Source organism: Salmo salar, chromosome 06 (genome assembly GCF_965601325.2).
Source record: "Salmo salar chromosome 06, fSalSal1, whole genome shotgun sequence".
NCBI classification, from domain to species: domain Eukaryota; kingdom Metazoa; phylum Chordata; class Actinopteri; order Salmoniformes; family Salmonidae; genus Salmo; species Salmo salar.
Genome location: NC_138296.1, coordinates 76,185,001 through 76,207,161, shown reverse-complemented (window position 1 = coordinate 76,207,161; position 22,161 = coordinate 76,185,001). Strand labels below are relative to the sequence as shown.

General features: G+C 42.4%; 1 protein-coding gene across 1 annotated transcript in view; it reads left to right on the top strand.

The window, feature by feature from the left end:
• The window catches only part of afg1lb (AFG1 like ATPase b), a 32,269-nt gene extending 14,583 nt beyond the window's left edge, over nt 1–17,686 (top strand). The window contains exons 8-13 of the mRNA XM_014205505.3: nt 4,640–4,722; nt 6,465–6,535; nt 6,830–6,930; nt 14,406–14,546; nt 14,978–15,085; nt 16,243–17,686. Of these exons, the coding sequence (XP_014060980.1) occupies nt 4,640–4,722; nt 6,465–6,535; nt 6,830–6,930; nt 14,406–14,546; nt 14,978–15,085; nt 16,243–16,395 (657 nt within the window). The 3' untranslated portion in view covers nt 16,396–17,686. The remainder of the gene's footprint in view (nt 1–4,639; nt 4,723–6,464; nt 6,536–6,829; nt 6,931–14,405; nt 14,547–14,977; nt 15,086–16,242) is intronic.
• Nucleotides 17,687–22,161: the final 4,475 nt, after the last annotated feature.

The window sequence follows — 22,161 nt, the reverse complement described above, 5'->3', positions numbered from 1 at the left end:
CGCAAAACAGACAACCCAGGCATTTCCCTAAAGAGAGCATCTGCTAATCCAAGAAGGACCTTTCTCATTGGCTAGATGATACCTTTTACCACTGGTGTATGTAGTTAACACAACCACTAACCTTTTTTAAAGATACTTAACGTACCGATTCTGCATGTTACTCATTAAGAACAACCAGATTTCTGTCTTAGGGGTGTGGTTTGATATGGAAGCTACTAATGTTTGTCCCCCATGAGACACCATAGGAACAAAGTCAGTATCTCTTCCTCAAAATAGTCAGAATGACTCTCTAAGAACTCAAGAAATTTGTAATTAATTCTGATGTTTTTGCAGAGGTTTTAGTCACTCAATTTTATATTTTGATAAGGTATTTGGTGCAGTATTTCTCAAGTTATAATTTTTTTGCCACATGTTGTCTTATGTAAACAAAGTCCAATCAGCTACAGTGCTGGGCAGGTTTGTCTCACTGTCTGTGTCTACTGCAGTAGAATTGGATAGAGCGCAATCACCACAGATGTGTATCCCTTGTTAGTTGGCAAATGAGCCTTTGTGGAAAATCAAAACCCTAACCATCAAATAAGTCATGACAAACTCACTTACAAAAGTCTGTTTTGGACAAGACTGACTTTGGCCAAAATTATCCTATTTTCACTTAGTAATCAATTTTGACACTAGAATAAATGTTTCTGACTAATATTGATGCCACAGGCCGTTTTTTGTATCAGAGAAATTGTTTATTGGCTTCAGTTGCGCTTTTAAAGTCATAAAGCACTTTCACCCAAACTTCTATCTACCCATTGGTTGTGGAATGCACAGGTTCTCAGGGGATTAAGGTTTGGTTTGGGGGAGGGTTTAATGAAGAGCTTCAGGGTCACTGGAGCTTAACTGTGTATCCCCCTCCATTTTGGTCTTTCACCAGGGCCTTAAAGTCACCCTACCCAAAAACCGCTCCCCTCTCCACCTCTTGCCCTCGTCCTAATCCCAGCCTCATAAGGAACTGTGAATGCCCCTGGTCCAATTCGGCCTCCTCTCTGTCCCCTGTCTTTCAGACTCCCATGTTCCCCTTTGTGAGGCCATCTGGTTTTGGGGTAGAGTGGAGAGTTTGGGGATGCTCCCCTCCCAACAGTGGACGTTCTGCCAAATTAGGATGGGGTGGTGGGGTTGAGATCGGGGTGGTTCCTTGCCCCCACTGGGTGGCCCTTAATAGTTAGAATTAAAGCTGGAAGGGACCAATGATTCCATCCCTCTGACTCTTTGGATGTAGAGTCAGTGTGTTTTGGGGTGAAGCCCTGGTGTGAACTGGGAGGATGTGGGAGTAGTGAATGAGTGAGGGTGTGAAAATTGCCTCTTACCTCTCCTCCCTGTCACCTGAGCTGGAGTGTTTGGGGTTAATTCCTTCCTCTCCAGATTGGATGTCTTATATCTCTATTGACTTCTGATTAGAGGAGACCCCAGGGACCCTCGAACCACCCTGCCAAGCCCCACAAACCACCCTCCCAAGCCCCCCAAACCACCATGCCTCTGCCCCCCACTAGCTACCTTGCCGAGTCTTCCGCTACCCTCCTGCCTAGCCCCCCTCCTACTGTTCCCAGCGCTCACAGGGGTAGTTACATATGTGATGAAAGAGAGAGCGAGAGAGGGAGATCACACTCGCTTCGATCTGTCCTCTATCCCACCCTTTCATTCTCTTCAGCATTTCTTTCTGCATTCTCTTTCTCTGTCCCTCCTCCAACTTTTGCTTCTTCACTCTTCTTTCCCTCGACCCCTCTTTCTCCTTCTTCTCTCACTCTGTTCTCTCTCTCTGCAGGCCCAAGGACAGGACTCTGTGTGTACTGAATATTTTTCCCTGCCCTCTTTTGATGCCGGAGAAATATGATAAATTGATTGTCTGTATTTTCTTTCTCTCCTCATCTAGCCTTCCATTGTGGTGGCTAATTGCTTTGTATGGCAGCCATTTCTTTTTTGAAAATATATATTTTTATAAATAAGTCGACCAGTGCAGATTGCTCTGCTGCAAGGAAAAAATTGACTGAAATGGTTGTGTTCCTCTCTAGTAAAGGCCTTTCTGTCTGTTGAGGACCTACGTAGAGGGGTTTGAAGAGTTCCCAGTAAATGAAAATTGATGGCTGCTATTGTCCCCCTGGCATTTAGTTACATAACAATAATGCTCCCTGTGCCTTGGGTTTTACTTTTTTCACAGCAGAGGGTTCAAGTCATGTATTTTCCAATGGAATATAAATAGCCTTGCATTTGTTGTTTCCATGGACATTCTATCGGTGAAATGTAATGGTGTTCTTATTTTTAATGCCTTTTCCTTTCAGGACTGTCATTCTGTCTTGCCCCTAGAATATTTGTTCTAAGTTTTTTATTTGTATTTCTCTCCGTGCATTCCCTGTGTTTCTTCATTCCAGTCTCCTGCTCTCGCTCGCTCTCTTGCTCTCTGACTGCCTCCCTCCTATAGGAGTACTGTTGTGATTGTCTGCTTCTCTCTGGTGCGCTAGTGGCCAGGTGCAGATGGGACACCCTCCTACCCATGCCGCTGCATGCCGTGGGGGGGTACGGGAGGGAGGCTGGGGGTGGGTGGGTCTGGAGGAGTGGAGCTGGGGGGGTTCAGTGGGGTCCTGGATCACCTAAAGGCGGGCCCTGTGCTCAAAAGATGTTTCCTCAAGAGGAGCAGCCGAGGCAGGGGGAGGTTGTGAGAACGACCCCGTGGAACAAACCATCCAGGACCCAAGGCAGTCACACTTTAAGGGAATAGCTCATTAGGTGTAATTAGGGTGGTCACATTGTTATGTCCCCCCTGTAGCGTCACTTGGAGTGAATAAATTCACCACACACCCGCTTCCCTCCCCAGTTAGTGAAAACACTTTGATGTCAGAAGAGTCGTCCAGGACGGGCCAGCATAAAGGCACTGTTTTAGGCTTTCTCTTTCTCCCAACCCCTCTATCCCTCCCTCCCCTTTCTTCTCCCCCTTCACACAGGCTGTAAGACACACACGGATGAATGGATGACAACCTTTCCCCTCCAACTCCCGCCCCCACACACACACACACTCTCTCTCCCTGCCCTCCCCCCCAACTCTTTTTCAGCCTTCCCACCCCATGTTCTTTGAGGCCTGGTCAATTCTCTGGGCCAAACAAAAAAAAAAAGCATCAAATGTTTTCTGCAGTTGGTAATGAGGGAGTGGACCTCATCAGGCCGCAGTAGTCAGCTATCCTTGGCTTTTGTTGCCGCTCAATGGCACCACGCTCTTTGAAAAACTCAAAAGCAACTTTTTGAGGAGTGAGGGACAGAGAAAAGGGGGGGGGGGACCACTGTTTTTATGCTAAACGGCTGTCAAAGAGAGAGTGGTGGACAGCTTGGACAATGACATGATTGGAGCTACATGTTTTAGGATGACTTTTTCTAAAGAGACTGTCATGGCTGTGTGAGAAAACAAGATAAAGCAAGCAAGGGTGCTCTTTGACTGGTGGCGAGATGGAGAGAAGAGTAGAGTCATAGGTGAGTGAAATCTGCAAGGAAAGAGTGAGAACTTTCCAAACCCCTCAATATAGTAATCATGTAATAACCCACAAGGCCTCCTGCTCATCTGATTAGAAATAACCAATGATGCCATCATCACTGATTGTGTTGCCTTCACGTCTCTGTCTATCTTGCTATCTCTCTCTTTCTCGCTCTCTCTCTTATTTTCCTTCAAGAGATGCTGTGAGTGACCCATCAGGCTTCTATAGGTAGACAAATCGAAGAGGGGAAAAAAAGACGGGAGAAGACAAGATTAGCGTTAGTTTTGTAATGCGACGTGGTGGTTGATGGCGTCGCCGAGGTGTTATTGCGGAGGGACTATTTATCTGTCGGCCGCGGCGCTGCTTAGCGAGGTCGCGGCTGGGTTGATGAAATGACATATCCCTTTTGTGCGTGGGGGATGGAGAGTTTGTCAGGTTGTTATTAAGCCTGATTCAACCAATTGGCTCGGAGTGGGAACCCCGTTCGTGTGAGCGGGCGCAGAGATAAGAAGTTGACAGCGGAGGTAGAAGAATGGAGTATTTCCGTCTCCTTGCTTTGTGGTGATTGCTAATTATCCCACTGCTCAAGGAGGCCGGTGGCACAAATTCACTGATTTCATAATTTGCTCCGAGCTGTCACTGAATACTGATTTGTCTGGCACGGCGATCGTTTGATGATATACGTTTTTTTTCTTCTCTTTTCTTTTTTCTGAGAATAGAGGAGATAATGATTATAGTGTGCCCCGCTCGCTGACATGTATCGCGTTGCCGTTTTATACTTACTGGGAAAGTTTGAACTCTGCAGCAGAAGTTTGAACTCTGCTGTTCCACTTGACTTAAGAAAGGACTGCAGATCAGCTAGATAAATACAACAATGAAAACATGACAAAAACATGAGGAAGTTAGTCAAGCCTTAAAACATTACAGTACATTTACTGCCATACTTCTATCCATTGTCCCGCTCCTGTGGAAATGCTATTATGCACCTTTCACTAACTCTCACTTACACAAAACCTTAACCCTCTTACACACAAACCCACATTAGTTTTGGTGCCGAGGTTGTTTTGGCCACATTGCACATTGTTTTTCTCTGTGTGTGTGTGTGTGTGTGTGTGTGTGTGTGTGTGTGTGTGTAGGAATACTGCCAGCCCATGGGCATAGACTCTGGAGTTGACTACAGAAGACTGGACCTACCTTCAGCAGGGAAACTCTACTACCTGTAAGTGTGTGTATGCATGCATGTGTGTTTTCTCTCACAATGTGAAAGAGGATTTATAGCCACACTCCTAAATAAGAGTCAGTCTCTTGAGCTTAGCTCATCTTTGTGTTTGTTCTGTCTGTCTTTGTCCCTGTGTCTCTCCCCCCCCCCCCCCCCCCACTCTGCAAATCCATCTCTCTGTGTGGGGCAGTATGGAGGACACACACACATACCTGTTTACACAATCCCTGAGATATAACACAGTGATGGCAACTATAACACTATTACATCAACCCACATAAAAAATGCTACAGTTTACTATAGAATTCTACAGTACTTACTATGTAATCATGTAGTGAAGTGTAGAATACTATACTAAACACTGTCGTATCTCTCGATCATGTGTAGTACTTACTATAGCATTTTGTAGTACATTGTAGAACACTATAGTAGTAAATACTAGTGTTATCCACAGAAAAGTAGTTTAACTTTAGTAATACTAAAGTATTTCCTTTTCATATACCCTGCCCATTCCCCTCCCCCATATCCCAATTTGCGCCCGCCATAAGTGAGAAACCTACATGCCAAGTATAGATTATATATTGTGTATATTCTATAGGTTATAGAAAAGAGCAGAAGGTTTTTTATTACTTCTCCAGTAGGTTTCCTCAAGGAGAAAGCCCCCATTTCTATGTAAAAAATAATACAACAAAAACACTTTAGTAAATACAACAGTAATATCTCAAAAAACAATGCAATCCACAAAAACACTGCGGTAAATACTACAGTATTCACCAGTTTCCAAAAACACTACAGTAATTACTATAGTATGTATACTACACTTTTTTGTTACTACAGTATTTATACTATAGTTGACTGTAAATACTACAGTATACTACAGTAAATACAGTTTTTGCTAACTTTAGTCTGCAAAAACACTACAATGAATACTACAGTGAAGTCTGCAAAAACACTACAGTGAATACTGTAGGACTTACGCCATAGTATACTATAGTATTTATTTTCATGTGGGAACCTAACAAAGCACACACACTAACTGTTCTGCCAGTTTGCATTACTGTCACTGTAGGTCAGTGTCCTTAATGTCACTGCAGGTTAGTATCAGGGAGAGAGCAAGAGATGGACAGACCGAAAAAGGCAGAGGGAGTTAGGAGTAGGTAAGGACACTAACCTACATTGACAGTAAGGACACTAACCTACATTGACAGTAAGGACACTAACCTACAGTGACAGTGAGATCCCTAACCTACAGTGACAGTGAGATCCCTAACCTACAGTAAGATCCCTAACCTAGAGTGAGAGATAAAGAGACAGATAGAGGAGTAGAGAAATACAAAATGATTGAGTTTGAAAAGGCAGAGTACTATTCTTCCGATTACCTGTACACACACACACACAGAGTATGAATAACGTTGTCGTTGCTCATTGCGTAGCCAGAGATTTCAAGTGCTTTTCTCTTTCAGTGTATGCAAATAAAACACATTGCACTCCTCTTTACCTGAACGAGAGTTAAAACACATGCACAGACAGACCGATTCAATCTGCCACGCATTCACAGGCTAATGTTTGTGTTTACAGTCTAACATCTCGTTTTTTGGAGATGGAGTGAAAAGCTAAGTACCCCCCTCCTTCCCTCTCCCCGCACCCGCTGTTTGATGTGGCCACTTCAGCCTTATTAATTTCATATTCTATTTTTCCCCCTCTTTCTCTCTTCCCCATTGTTTGTGTGTATTTGTGTGCAGCACCAGAGAGCCTAATGCGGAGGCCTTCATGGATACGCTGTTTCACGAGCTGGCTGTGAGACAAAACAATGGTAGGAAGTTAATGTACCTCTTGTAGTAAGAGAAAGGGGGGAGAGAGAAAATAAAAGGGTGAGAGAGTGGACTGGGGAGATTGAGAGACAAGGATAGGAGAAAAAGAGAGAAGGGGAAAAATGGAGGCAAACAGAATATGTTCACTTACACTATTGGAACTTACATTACTATCGTTAACTGTTAGGGCCAGTGATATTGAGGCTAAAGTAGTGGCCATAGTTTCAGTATTGAGTTGATGTCTGTGTATGATCAGCTCTATGTTTGGTCAATTAATCGTGTGTGCGTTTCCGTAGTAACGGGTCCCAGGGTCCTGACGGTGCAGGGCAGAGAGTTGAGACTGGAGAAGACCTGTGGAACCATCGCTGACTGTACCTTTAAAGAACTGTGTGATAGAGTGAGTTACTTCCACAACCATCTTCTCTATCACTCTCTCTTTATTTGTATTTATCTCCCTCTCTCTTTCTCCCAACTCCGTCTCTCTCCTGCTTGTTATTGTATCTCTCTCTCTCTTCTCTGTGTTGACTACGCTCTGCTACTTTTTCTCTTCCAACCAGATCCCTCTATTCTTCCTTATTCTTTCTCTCTTTTTGCCCTCACTCCCCCCTTCGCTCTCTTTCCTGTTTTCTTAATTCATCCACTCATTGTACTTTTTCCTGCTGTTTTTTTCTACCTCCTTCATTGTGTCCTTCCCTTTTGTTTCTACCTGTTCTTCTTTTACATTTTTTCTTGCTCATTCTCATTCCTTCTGCTCTCGTCCTTGCTCCCTCCTGTCCCCTCCAATTCTATATTCATTCATCTGTGCGCTGTTCAAGGTCAAAGACTACAGGCTATTTTTAACTGTTTTTGTTCAGCAGGGAATAGCATTGGCCTTTTTACTGTTTCTAAACTGAACAAAAATATAAACGCAACATGTAAAGTGTTTCATGAGCTGAAATTAAAGATCCCAGAAATGATCCATACGCCAAAAGGTGTATTTATCTCAAATGTTGTGCACACATTTACATAAGTATTCAAACCCTTTACGCAGTACTTTGTTGAAGCACCTTTGGCAGCGATTACAGCCTCGAGTCTTCTTGGGTATGGTGCTACAAGCTTAGCAAACCTGTATTTGGGGAGTTTCTTCCATTCTTCTCTGCAAATCCTCTCAAGCTCTGTCAGGTTGGATGGGGAGCGTCGCTGCACAGCTATTTTCAGGTCTTTTCAGAGATGTTCGATCGGGTTCAAGTCCGGGCTCTGGCTGGGCCACTCAAGGACATTGAGATTTGTCCCGAAGCCGTCACGAAGCCACTTCTGCGTTGTCTTGGCTGTGTGCTTAGGGTCGTTGTCCTGTTTGAAGGTGAACCTTGCCCCAGTCTGAGGTCCTGAGCACTCTGGAGCTGGTTTTCATCAAGGATCTCTCTGTACTTTGCTCTGTTCATCTTTCCCTCGATCCTGACTAGTCGTCCTGCAGCTGAAAAACATCCCCACAGCATGATGCTGCCACCACTGTGCTTCACCGTTGGGATGGTGCCAGGTTTGCTCCACACGTGATGCTTGGCATTCAGACCAAAGAGTTCAATCTTGGTTTCATCAGACCACATAATCTTGTTTCTCATTGTCTGAGAGTCCTTTAGGTGCCTTTTGGCAAACTCCAAACTTGTTGTCAGGTTGCCTTTTACTGAGGAGTGGCTTCCATCTGACCACTCTACCATAAAGGCCTGATTGGTGGAGTGCTGCAGAGATGGTTGTCCTTCTGGAAGGTTCTCCCATCTCCACAGAGGAACCATCGGGATCTTGATCACCTCCCTGACCAAGGCCCTTCTCCCCTGATTGCTCAGTTTGCCCGGGTGGCCAGCTCTAGGAAGAGTCTTGGTGGTTCCAAACTTCTTCCATTTAAGAATTATGGAGGCCACTGTGTTCTTGGGGACCTTCAATGCTGCAGAAATGTTTTGGTACCCTTCCCCAGATCTATGCCGCAACACAATCCTGTCTCGAAGCTCTACGGACAATTCCTTTTACCTCACAGCTTTGTTTTTGCTCTGACATGCACTGTCAACTGTGGCTCTTTATATAGACAGGTTTGTGCCTTTCCAAATTATATTCAATCAATTGAAATTACCACAGGTGGACTCCAATCAAGTTGTAGAAACATCTCAAGGATGATCAATGAAAACAGGATGTACAGTTGAAGTCGGAAGTTTACATACACTTAGGTTGGAGTCATTAAAACTTGTTTTTCAACCACTCAGCAAGAAATTTGTGAACAAACTATAGTTTTGGCAAGTCGGTTAGGACATTTACTTTGTGCATGACACAAGTAATTTCTCCAACAATTGTTTACAGACAGATTATTTCACTTATAGTTCACTGTATCACAATTGCAGTGGGTCAGAAGTTTACATACACTAAGTTGACTGTGCCTTTAAACAGCTTTGAAAATTCCAGAAAATGATGTCATGGCTTCAGAATCTTCTGATAGGCAATTGACATCATTTGAGTCAATTGGGGGTGTACCTGTGGATGTATTTCAAGGCCTACCTTCAAACTCAGTGCCTCTGCTTGACATCATGGGAAAATCAAAAGAAATCAGCCAAGACCTCAGAAAAAAAATTGTAGACCTCCACAAGTCTGGTTCATCCTTGGGAGCAATATCCAAACGCCTGAAGGTACCACATTCATCTGTACAAACAATAGTACGCAAGTATAAACACCATGGAACCACGCAGCCAGTATTCAGTATCAGTATTTCCGTGTGGCTCAGTTGGTAGAGCATGGTGTTTGCAAAGCCAGGGTTGTGGGTTCGATTCCCATGGGGGACCAGTACGGAAGAAAGAAATGTATGAAATGTATGCATTCACTAGTGTAAGTCACTCTGGATAAGAGCGTCTGCTAAATGACAATTAAAAAAAAAAAAAAAAAAAAATACCGCTCAGGAAGAAGATGCGTTCTGTCTCCTAGAGATGAATGTACTTTGGTGCGAAAAGTGCAACTCAATCCCAGAACAACAGCAAAGGACCTTGTGAAGATGCTGGAGGAAACAGGTACAAAAGTATCTATATCCACAGTAAAATGAGTCCTATATCGACATAACCTGAAAGGCCGCTCAACAAGGAAGAAGCCACTGCTCCAAAACCGCCATAAAAAAAGCCAGACTACGGTTTGCAACTGCACATGGGGACGAAGATTGTACTTTTTGGAGAAATGTCCTCTGGTCTGATGAAACAAAAGTAGAACTGTTTGGCCATAATGACCATCGTTATGTTTGGAGGAAAAAGGGGGAGGCTTGCAAGCCAAAGAACACCATCCCAAAGGTGAAGCACGGGGGTGGCAGCATCATGTTGTGGGGGTGCTTTGCTGGAGCAGGGACTGGTGCACTTCACAAAATAGATGGCATCATGAGGCAGGAAAATTATGTGGATATATTTAAGCAACATCTCAAGACATCAGTCAGGAAGTTTAAGCTTGGTCGCAAATGTCTTCACTTTCTAATAGTGAAGACATCAAAACTATGAAATAACACATATGGAATCATGTAGTAACCAAAAAAGTGTTAAACAAGTAGCCACCCTTTGCCTTGATGACAGCTTTGCACACGTTTGGCATTCCCTCAACCAGCTTCATGTGGTAGTCACCTGGAATGCATTTCAATTAACAGGTGTGCCTTGTTAAAATTACATTTGTGGAATTCCTTTCCTTCTTAATGCGTTTGAGCCAATCAGTTGTGTTGTGACAAGGTAGGGTTGGTATACAGAAGATAGTCCTACTTGGTAAAAGACCAAGTCCATATTCTGGCAAGAACAGCTCAAATAAGCAAAGAGAAACGACAGTTCATCATTAGTTTAAGACATGAAGGTCAGTCAATGCGGAAAACTTCAAGAACTTTGAACGTTTTTTCAAGTGCAGTCGCAAAAACCATCAAGCGCTATGATGAAACTGGCTCTCATGAGGATCTCCACAGTAAAGTGAGACCCAGAGTTGCCTCTGCTGCAAAGGATAAGTTCATTAGATTTGCCAGCCTCAGAAATTGCAGCCCAAGTAATGCTTCACAGTTCAAGTGACAGACACCATCTCAACATCATCTGTTCAAAGAAGACGTGAATCAGGCCTTCATGGTCAAATTTCTGCAAAGAAACCACTACTAAAGGACACCAATAATAAAAAGAGACTGGCTTGGGCCAAGAAAACACGAGCAATGGACATTAGACCGGTGGAAATCTGTCCTTTGGTCTCTTAGATTTTTGGTTCCAACCGTCGTGCCTTTGTGAGATGCAGAGCAGGTGAACGGATGATGTCTGCATGTGTAGTTCCAACCGTGAAGCATGTAGGAGGAGGTGTGATGGTGTGGGAGTGCTTTGCTGGTGACATTGTCAGTGATTTATTTAGAATTCAAGGCACACTTAACCAGCATGGCTACCACAGCATTCTGCAGCGATAGGCCATCCCATCTTGTTTGCGCTTAGTGGGATTATAATTTGTTTTTCAACAGGACAATGACCCAACCCACCTTCAGTCTGGGTAATGGCTATTTTACCAAGAAGGAGAGTGATGGAGTGCTACATCAGATGACCTGGCCTCCACAATCACCCAACCTCAACCCAATTGAGATGGTTTGGGATGAGTTGGACTGCGGAGTGAAGGAAAAGCAGCCAACAAGTGCTCAGCATATGTGAGAACTCCTTCAAGAATGTTGTTAAAGCATTCCAGGTGAAGCTGGTTGAGAGAATGCCAAGAGTGTGCAAAGCTGTCATCAAGGCAAAGGGTGGCTACTTTGAAGGATCTCAAATATAAAATGGTTACTACATGATTCCATATGTGTTATATCATTGTTTTCATGTCTTCACTATTATTCTACAATGTAGAAAATAGTAAAAATAAAGAAAAACCCTTGAATCGGTAGATGTGTCTAAACTTTTGACTGGTACTGTCTGTGCTATTATTTCCTTGTGGCTAGGAATTTATATCCATCCATCTCCACGATTTTGTCTGTTGGGAAATGTTAATATTGGTGATCAATATTAGAGACAGTGTTCTAATCTAGGTCTAATTGCTGCAAAAATGTGTATAGCCATCAATTGGAAACGCCTCATATTCATACTCAATAACAAACTGGAGGACTGAACTATCTAGTTACATCCCACTAGGTTTCTATATACTACGAAGTAAAAAAAAAAACAGACTTATATGACAGAGTTTGGAGGCCATATGTGGACCATCTCGGGGAGTGTGGTGCTTAAGTGGAAGTGACGGCTACTTGTGCCGCGCTTGCGTGCCGGTCGGGGCTTGGGGGTTTCCAACTTTCTGACTGGTTGTGGTTGTGTGCATGTCACGTTTTTGTGTGTGATTGTGGGCAAGTGCGGGCATGTTTTTGTGTGTTTTTGTTTGGAAGTTAAAGCTTGGTCGCAAATGGATCTTCCAAATGGACAATGACCCAAAGCATACTTCCAAAGTTGTGGGAAAATGGCTTAAAGATAACAAAGTCAAGGTATTGGAGTGGCCATCACAAGGTCCTGACCTCAATCCCACAGAAGGCCTCCAAAACCTGACTCAGTTACACCAGCTCTGTCAGGAGGAATAGGCCAAAATTCACCCAACTTATTGTGGGAAGCTTGTGGAAGGCTATCCAAAACGTTTGACCCAAGTTAAACAATTTAAAGGCAATGCTACCAAATACTAATTGAGTGTATGTAAACTTCTGACTCACTGGGAATGTGATGAAAGAAATAAAAGCTTAAATAAATCATTCGCTCTACTATTATTCTGACATTTCACATTCTTAAAATAAAGCGGTGATCCTAACTGACCTAAAACAGGGACTTTTTACTAGGATTAAATGTCAGGAATTGTGAAAAACTGAGTTTAAATTAATTTGCCTAAGGTGTATGTAAACTTCCGACCTGAGCTCAATTTCGAGTCTCAAAGCAAAGGGTTTGAATACTTTATTTTTAATAAATTTGCAAAAAAATTAAAAAAACTGTTTTCGCTTTGTCATTATGGGGTATTGTTTGTGTAGATTGAGCAACATTTTTTATTTAATCTATTTTTAAATAAGACTGTAATATAACAATGTGGAAAAAGGGAAGGGGTCTGAATACTTTAAGAATGCACTGTATGGTCACTATGCCAGGGTTCTCACAAATAAGTGGGGCTCAGCCCCATCTTGTCAGCTTGGCTGCGCCACTATGTAAAGATTTCAGACCAAATGAAACTGATATTTAGTAATGATAGAGTCACTTTGTGAAACAGGCCGTTCATAAATTCAGAGCGTTATCATTTTCCTCAATTAATTCAGTGCATTTCAGCAGTAGGCTATCTGCACCCGAGTATAGTGTTGTCAAATCATACAAACTTTGTAACGGGAGTCAAACAAGTCAAATGACCATAGTTGCTGAACTTGCTCCCTCAACTAATGACAGAATCTCATATGTTTGGCAAAATCAAGTTGATGATTATAGAGAAGATAGCAGATCAGCTCATGAATAACGGGATCAAGTTGATGATTATAGAGAAGATAGCAGATCAGCTCATGAATAACGGGATCAAGTTGATGATTATAGAGAAGATAGCAGATCAGCTCATGAATAACGGGATCAAGTTGATGATTATAGAGAAGATAGCAGATCAGCTCATGAATAACGGGATCAAGTTGATGATTATGGAGAAGATAGCAGATCAGCTCATGAATAACGGGATCAAGTTTATGATTATGGAGAAGATAGCAGATCAGCTCATGAATAACGGGATCAAGTTGATGATTATAGAGGAGATAGCAGATCATCTCATGAATAACCGGGAGATGACAAGTGGAAATAGTTGTTAAATAATGCATTGCAGCCTATGGAATACAGAATGAAGTTAGGAATTATAATGCGAGACAGGAGTCAGGATTTTGGGTTGAGAGTGGGATTCACACTGGATAGGAAAATAGCCTAGGCTCTAGGACAGGAGAAGATAGGATTTTTCCTCGTGCATCTCTGAATTGTTAACAGATTTCATCTCTGTGACAGAGATGCCTATGTAGTGAATTGTGCATAGGCCTATCAAATTCATGACTGTCTGAAGAGTCTCAATGACTGCTCAAAGAGGCACATGTTATTTTATAGGCTATACTGTAGGGGTTTCCTGTAGGGTTTATTAAATGCGTTCAGTTCGCATGTGCAGTCTGTCGGTTTCAATTATACGTGTGCTTTGAATTTATGGTGACTTTGTGTGAAGTAAATACACTAGGCTAAAGGCTTACATGTGAAAACCTGTTTGGATAATGTGCTATTGAATTTGTAGCTTTCTTTGGCTGCGCGTGTTGTGTATTTTGTGGAATAGCATTAGTGTGTGTTTGGGGGAAAATGTTTTAATTTCCTGGGTTTTGTCATTAAAAAAATCTGAAAATGCGAAGTGTTCCAGGGACAGTCCCAGGATTCTGGTTTGCCATATTAATCCCTACATTGTACTATGCAGATATAGGATCTCAATTTGATCAATCTTTTGTTGCTGAGAATTTTCCTGCACCGCAGGAAAGGGGATACCTAGTCAGTTGTACAACTGAAATGTGTCTTCCGCATTTAACCCAACCCCTCTGAATCAGAGGTGCGGGGGGATGCCATAATCGACATCCACGTCTTCGGCAGTTGAACGTTGTGATTTACATAAGTTCACTGAAAGCCCACTGTTAAATTAACAGTATTGCACTTTTCAAGTAGCCTACTTTTGGCCAGCTAATAGCCTAACCACCGATCAAGCAACATTGTGGACTAAACATTCAAGTCCTTTTGCTGCAGGATTATTTTGCCTGGACAATATAGGTCAAATTAAGATCCTATATCTGTACTTGTGTGATTGCATTTAAACTCCTCCGTGTGTGTGTTTGCTTATTATCCCTGTCTCTGTATGTTCCAGCCAGTGGGTGCTAGTGACTACCTGGAGATGGCCCAGGCGTTTGACACAGTGTTTATCCGTCATGTCCCCATGCTTACCCTCACTCTGAAGGATCAGGCACGGCGCTTCATCACACTGATAGACAATTTCTATGACAACAAGGTTAGTGTCAGTCACACTGCATGGGGAAAACGTGATGTTTTACATTAACATTTTTAGTCATTTAGCAGACTCTTATGAGGAGCGACTTACAGGAGCAATTAGGTTTAAGTGCCTTACTCAAGGATTTTTCACCCAGTGGGCTCGGGGATTCAAACCAGCGACCTTTTGGTTACTGGCCCAACGCTCTAAACTACCAGGTGTTAGGTACTGCTGCCTAGGTGCTTCCCAATCTGTACCTGTTTGTAACTCAAGTATTTGACATACTGCCATGGTCCGTAGCTGCAGGGTCTATACTGTAGTTTGTTGTAGGTGTTATTATGTGCAATAGCATCCCCTGTAACCATCTATCCACACTCTATCTTACAGCAGGTGTCACTGTTTCACTTTAGTTGTTACAGAGTTGTTACCATTCCATTGTCCATCTGTCACAGGTGAGGGTGGTGCTGTTAGCTGATGCCCCTCTGGACAGGCTGTTTGTCCACTCTGGAGGGGAGGACGACCGCGACCGCATGTTACTGGACGACCTGGGCCTGAGCGGGGTGAGACCACACGGTCCAACCACAACAAGACCAGAACATAACCAAAAACACATTCCTTGATGTCGGGTTGTAACCAAAAATTATTTTCCAATTGTTCCGTTCTGAACAGAACCATCATTTATTTTGTATTCCACTGTTCCGACCAGCAAAATAAAGTTAGGAACCGGTTCGAACCCCAAAAAAGTAACGGTTTATATTGTTCCTTTTTTATTTTACCACTTTTTTTCTCCTCAATTTCGTGATATCCAATTGTCCCATCACTGCAACTCCTGTACGGAGGCCCACCTGTTCCTTTTTAAACCTCTGAAATCTTAATTTTTATTTTTGTTGTGTAGCTTAACATTAAATGACTTCATCAATCAGTGGGGATAGAGCAGTTTACTATGGAACGGGCAAGATATAGGCCTAGTTGTTTCCATACAGTGGACAGACAAGAGTAGGGCGTGAGATGCTAACAGAATTTTGCAGCTGAGGAGAGCATGAGAAAGGGTGGAGGAGGAGGCTTGAAGCGCTGGGCATCTTGTTATGACATGCATTATCTGAATTAGGTCCACAGAATTATACCTAGGAGGAGCGGCTTCTATGAAGGAATAAATCCAATGTGAAACATACTATAGTATCCTTAACTAGCATTGAAAAAGTGAATCCATTATTCTCTAATTATAAATCTCTCTCTCTAATTTCTGAATCACGCTTGTAACGTCACTAGGCTACAATAGCCTATGCTTCAGTGGGTGAGGTACCCTACACACACACACTGGCAAAGAATTTCACCAGTCAGGCCAGGCAGACGCTGGAATACATTTTTGAGTGATAGTGAGGGCTTTGCATAGGCACTTTGTTGCATTTTTTTTGTGTGACTGTAAAAAAAATTCCCGGAACGTAAAATAACATTAACCTGTTTCCATGATTTTAAAAGAATGGTTCTGTTTCGGATGAGTATAGATCACTTTCATTCCTTGTTCTGATTCTGTTCTTTGTAAAACATTTTTTTAACGTTTTTTCCAACCACGGCTTGATATAAACATTTGTGTTTGTGGTTTGTTAACTGCTGTGTTCGTGTTAAATTCTCTTTGTGGTCATGTTTGTGTCGACCCCATTGTTTTTGGTCATGGTTGTAGTTGAGTTAAACCCACTGTCTGCCGTCCTATTTGTAGGATGTGGGGGACCGTCTGTCTCTGTTCACAGCGGAGGAGGAGATCTTTGCGTTCCAGAGGACCGTCTCCAGACTGACCGAGATGCAGACGGAGATGTACTGGACTCAGGGGGACCGCAGTAACACTACACACACACAGAGAGGATCACAGTAAAGTACCCCCAAAGACCTCACAACAAATAAAGGGGACGGGTAACCAACAGCAACTTCTCTTTTAGACTGAAGTATAATATAACCAGCAAAAATACATCATAAAACACAGACAATTGGTACAGTAGGGCTCAATCATTTATATCCCTTTAGACTGGAGTATAACGTGACAAGCTAAAACACCTCGCAACAGTCAGGGAGATAGAGGACTTTATTTTGTGTCCAAAAGCCCATTTTAGCAAGTAGTCAACTGGGTGGGACTTCCAATGGGTTAGGGAAGGATCACATAATTCCATCCAGGTCACCAGGAGGGATCAGCCAATTAATTATACCTGTGAGGAAACATTTCATAACTGCAGGTGGCAGTAAATCGCCAACCTTGTATTTATACCTGTTCAAACAACACACTATCTAGGTGGCAGTGTGCACCCTTTCAGTTTTTTTTTGCCAAATCATAAAAGTAATAGAAGAGAATTGACTACTTAAAAATGGAGATGCCCTCAATGGCACTGCCCATGCTGTCACAGATGCCATAATGGGACATACAATGATGCGAAGTCTATGGAGCTAACCGATAAACACTCCAAATGTACTATCTCCCTCACGTACTTTAAAGGGAACTGACGGGAACAAGAGAAACTCATTCATGTCCCATATTAGTCTTCCTAAAATGTACATGGAGAACAGAGGGAGGTATAGCTACTTATAAACTGGGTGGTTCGAGCCCTGAATGCTGATTGGCTGACAGCCGTGGTATATCAGACCGTATACCATGGGTATGACAAAACATGTATTTTTACTGCTCTAATTACGTTGGTAACCAGTTTATAATAGCAATGAAGCACCTCAGGGGTTTGTGCTATATTGCTAATATACCACAGCTAAGGGCGGTGTTCAGGCACTCCGTGTTGCATCGTGCGTAAGAACAGTCCTTAGCCGTGGTATATTGGCCATATACCACACCCCCTCTGGCCTTATTGCTTAATTAGCTAATTATGCAATAAGGGACGACACATCATCAGTATGCGCTGAAGGGATGGAAATATGAACTGATCAAATGTCCTTCTTGGTGGATAACTACCGCCCCCCTATGGTTGGGTTTGAACTGTGCCACTTCAAAATAATAAAATGAAGTGCTGTACATGTAATTACAAAATGTATAGATCAAGGAAGAAATAGCAGTGAGTATACTTGAGGTATGTAGCCAGCCATCTGCCCTGTAAAAATGCTAAATGTAATGTATTTGTGCCTACTGTTTAATAAACCATGCAGTAGAATCTAAAGGTGAAAAGAAAGGTGTCTTGAGCCTTTTTAAGGATGAAACTGCAAAGGCAAAACATACATTATTACTTAACTATTTGTCTTAGGAAATGTTAGATGTGTTGGATGATTTCAGAAAGTAAAAGCTGCACACTAGTAGCTCTAACAGTGTTGTGTTTGAGACCACCTAAAGCCCGATTCAAGACCGGGAGGGGGGCAGGACCGGGAGGGGGGCAAGACCAGGAGGGGGGCAAGACCGGGAGGGGGGCAAGGGGTCTGAGACCAGAAAAGTCCAATTCAAGACTATGATTGTAATTTAGTCAAATCACCACCATAATTAGAGTTCTAAATGTCCAGTATTTCTGGGTTCATATTTCAGAACAACAAATTAATTCTTTAGACATTCAGAATAGTGAAAAAATGCATGCTAAAGGAGAAAATAAAGTCACTCTACAAATTGTTACTATCCCAAACACATTGGGGAACAATGGGCTTTCTACGCCTTCAGAGAAGGGCTAAGGATTTATAAAATAATGATTATAATAGTATAACAATAATAATTATATTATCGTTTTCTGATTTAATCTCATCAATTTTTGTTGGAAAGGGTTGGAGTGACAGTGGAATCAACCAATTGCATTTTGACTTAATGAGTGGAACTGTATTTACAAAAACATATGGAAACCTCTGCCTTCATGGATGGCCAAAAGGTAACTGCGCAATAGCAAGCAGTAGTTTTTGTTGTTGGCTAGTTTGCAGCAGGTGTTGTCGAAGAGGATGTTGTTGCTAATTTGTTAACTTCTTGTTGCAAGTTATTCTTGAAAAGGGAGAAGCTAAGTTCCAAATGATTATCTAGTAAGTGGAACTGTGTTTTTTTATTGCAGTGTGCTTGCTGTTAGCCATCTCTTTGATGTGTGTGAAACATTGTTGCATTTAAAGTGGAACTGACAGCATTTTAGCAACATAAAATCTTTTAAAAATCTGTTCATATACACCCCCAGGAAGAATGTCACTTTTTTAAACATTTTCTGACAAGAAACCACTTAGATGTGGTCATTTTCACGTTTTCATAAATTCTTAGAATGTTTGGGAATTACATATACTAATTTTATAGCAATCTAGATTGGGAAAGTGGCGGTGCGTTTGGACAATTTAATAGACACTGCAGTGAATAAAACATCTGTCTCGTCCAGGACCAGTCTACACCGACCAGTGCGCTATAGCAAATCAGAGCTACAGTAGGCCTTTATACAAACAAGTCATTTGCCACACGGGCCTGCCATCATTCACTTTGAACCTTACTGTGTGTTTACAGGCAGTAGCAACAGCACGACTTTAGACCATTGGAAACCATTCACCAAAAGACACAAAATTCACCTGAATGATTTCTGCAAATATCTGAAGACCACGGGAGTCCTCTTACATTTGGGAACTGTACAGTCCTATTGATCAAACAACCATGGTAAGGGAGGCTCTCTCTACCTCAGCTATGCACATCAACAAGAACAACAACTAATGCTAGCCAGAGCAAGATTCACTAAAATCTAACGAAGGACATTAGATTAAACCCCCTCAAACTTTTTCAGCTAGTTAGCCATCAAAATTGCACTGATAAACGATAGGGAGTTGTAGCCTCCTCGTCCTTCTGCAGCTTGCCTGCCAATGCATGCTTGTCCCAACCAAGCACCCAAGCTAACTGGGTAAAGTTGGCTAGCTTCCTAGCTAGCTACATCCAGGCACAAATGAGAGAACACCTCACTCTAACCATTTTACTAGCTGTAGCAGAGCTGGTTAGGTTGTTCACATGTTATCTAAAGCGTTTTTGACTAACTATTACTTTTTTTGTCTACGTTTACTGACACCGGTTATATTCTGCGGTTGTTTGCGTGTTCGTAAATTTATCAGTTGTTCTGGCGCTCTGGTACACTCAGATGAGAGTGCTCTGAAATTGGAGTAGAGAGCCAGAGTGAATTTGCAAACGCAAGAGATATGCTAATTGGATAACAGTAGTTCAGGATCTTGCTAACTAACCAAATGACACCTGCAACTCCAGATGTGTATAGCCACCGAAAAACAATATGAGGGGAAAAAGTCAGTCATTCACCCACTCCTCCAATGGCATGACATCTATCGAGCTAACGTTAGGCTCCTGTGTTTTTAGCTTGCTACATAAATAGATACGCTAGCCTATTAGGCACGTTATGACTGACTTGTGATAATTTCCCTTGCTAGTTTGATTGTATTGACGTTTCCAGCGTTAGTTACATTTGTCCGTTTTTGGAACAGTGCAACCCGAATGGCGGCAGCAAACAATGTAGCAGACCAGCTGTAGTTGACAACCTGATAGGAATAGTTTTTGGACTCCAAAGAAATGTATTGGTGAATTATATGAATCATGCATTGAACTGCATCCATCTATTCAGACAACAATGCCTTAGTGTACATCATGGAACGTTGAGTGAAATAGAACCTATTTTTAAAACCTCTTATAAAGTTGGTTTTGTAGCATATACTGGGAATTTAATATTTTTGGCTGATATTATGATTGTCTGTTAGTTTCATATCTGCAAAGTAGTTAACGCTGTCAGTACCACGTTAAACTTTAGGTCACTGTGCTAAATGTGAAATGCTTTTTGCAATGGAAAGTAATAGTTGTACATTTCGATTGGGAAATACTGTTTTTGTATTCTTATGAATGGGACCTACTGGCTCATTATGTCAGAGTTTATAGACTGCTGATCCTTTAACATCATGCTGTGTGTGACTGCTGTCTTTCCATCGGCCCTATGCAGTGGTGTAGTGGTGCCTAGAGAAGTGGGTATACTGTAATTTTGCCAAAAGGTTCCCAAACGGCCCACTCAGCGAAGGCAAGGCACCCTGTGTGAAAAATCCTATGTTTTCCTATGGTTTTGTATGAGTTTTCCTATAGATTTTTCAAATGTTCACTCTCAAAATCCCACTACAGAAATGTGATGGTCTAAGTCCACAACAATGCTTAAACCACATCTGATTGGGTGGGCCTGTCAGGACCTGGCTCCCCAGTGGGTGGGCCTCTGTCCACCCAGGCCCATCCATGTCTACGCCCCTGATGCAAACGGCACATGATGCAAATGCACATCACAAATAGCCTACTAAGCAACACTTCGGACTAAAGGGAAGGGATTAAGAAGCGAGTATAGGCAATGCCCACTGAATAATGCCCACTGAATAATGCTCACTGACAACAAAGTGGGTATATGGCGTATACCTGCGTATAGCCTCCACTACACCACTGGCCCTTTGTGTCCTACATGAGTGCGCTGGTATTATGGTTGCTGTCCTTTCAGCATCACCAACCTGTCACACACTGAAGGCCTAGGTCCAATAGTTTCACCACTGTACTAACCTGTCACACACTGAAGACCTAGGCCCAATAGGTTCACCACTGTACTAACCTGTCACACACTGAAGACCTAGGCCCAATAGGTTCACCACTGTACTAACCTGTCACACACTGAAGGCCTAGGCCCAATAGGTTCACCACTGTACTAACCTGTCACACACTGAAGACCTAGGCCCAATAGGTTCACCACTGTACTAACCTGTCACACACTGAAGGCCTAGGTCCAATAGGTTCACCACTGTACTAACCTGTCACACTGAATGCCTATAGGTTGAATGCCCAGTCATATCTCAGACATAAATTACTGCAATTTAAGACCATCCATAGAACGTATTATATGCCAGTGAAACGGAATATCATGCACTCAGAAATGTAATTCCTCTGCTGGAGGTGTAAAACAAAAAAGGGGACATATTAGCATACGGTATGGTCTTGTGAAGGATGGCTGAATTCTGGCAAAGTGTATGTTCTTTTATCTCAGCATGCCTACAGATTCTCCCTTCTCCCTGTTTTTGTCTGCTTGGAAATGTTGATACTGGAAACTGAAAAAACTGACCAAGCATTTATAGCAGCAAAGATATGCATTGCCATTAATTGGAAGGTTGATTATCCTCCCACAATGTCAAGTTATGTATCACTAGATTTGATTTATTACAAGGTTAAGGGTATACTCTGCAACTTTCATAAGGTCTGGATGTGTCATATGGAATACGGTACGACGAAAGGAGTCTATTGAAAACATGCTCACGTCAGGGGAGATACCTATTTAGGCAATCCCTAGCTGCTGGGCTGCTCAGTCCTTGCTCTGGGGTTCTGCGTCCTGTGGGTTGTCACTCTGGCCTTGGCCTAACACACCTGAAAACGATAATTAACATTTCACTAAGATCCTAAAGCTGAGTGGGGTGTGATTTTTAATTTAACCCTTATTTTACCAAGTAAGTTGACTGAGAACACATTTTCATTTACAGCAACAACCTGGGGAATAGTTACGGGGGAGAGTAGGGGGATAATGAGTCAATTGTAAACTGGGGATGAGTAGGTAATTGTGATGGCACAAGGGACAGATTGGGAATTTAGCCGGAACACCAGGATTAACACACCTACTCTTACAATAAATTCCATGGGATC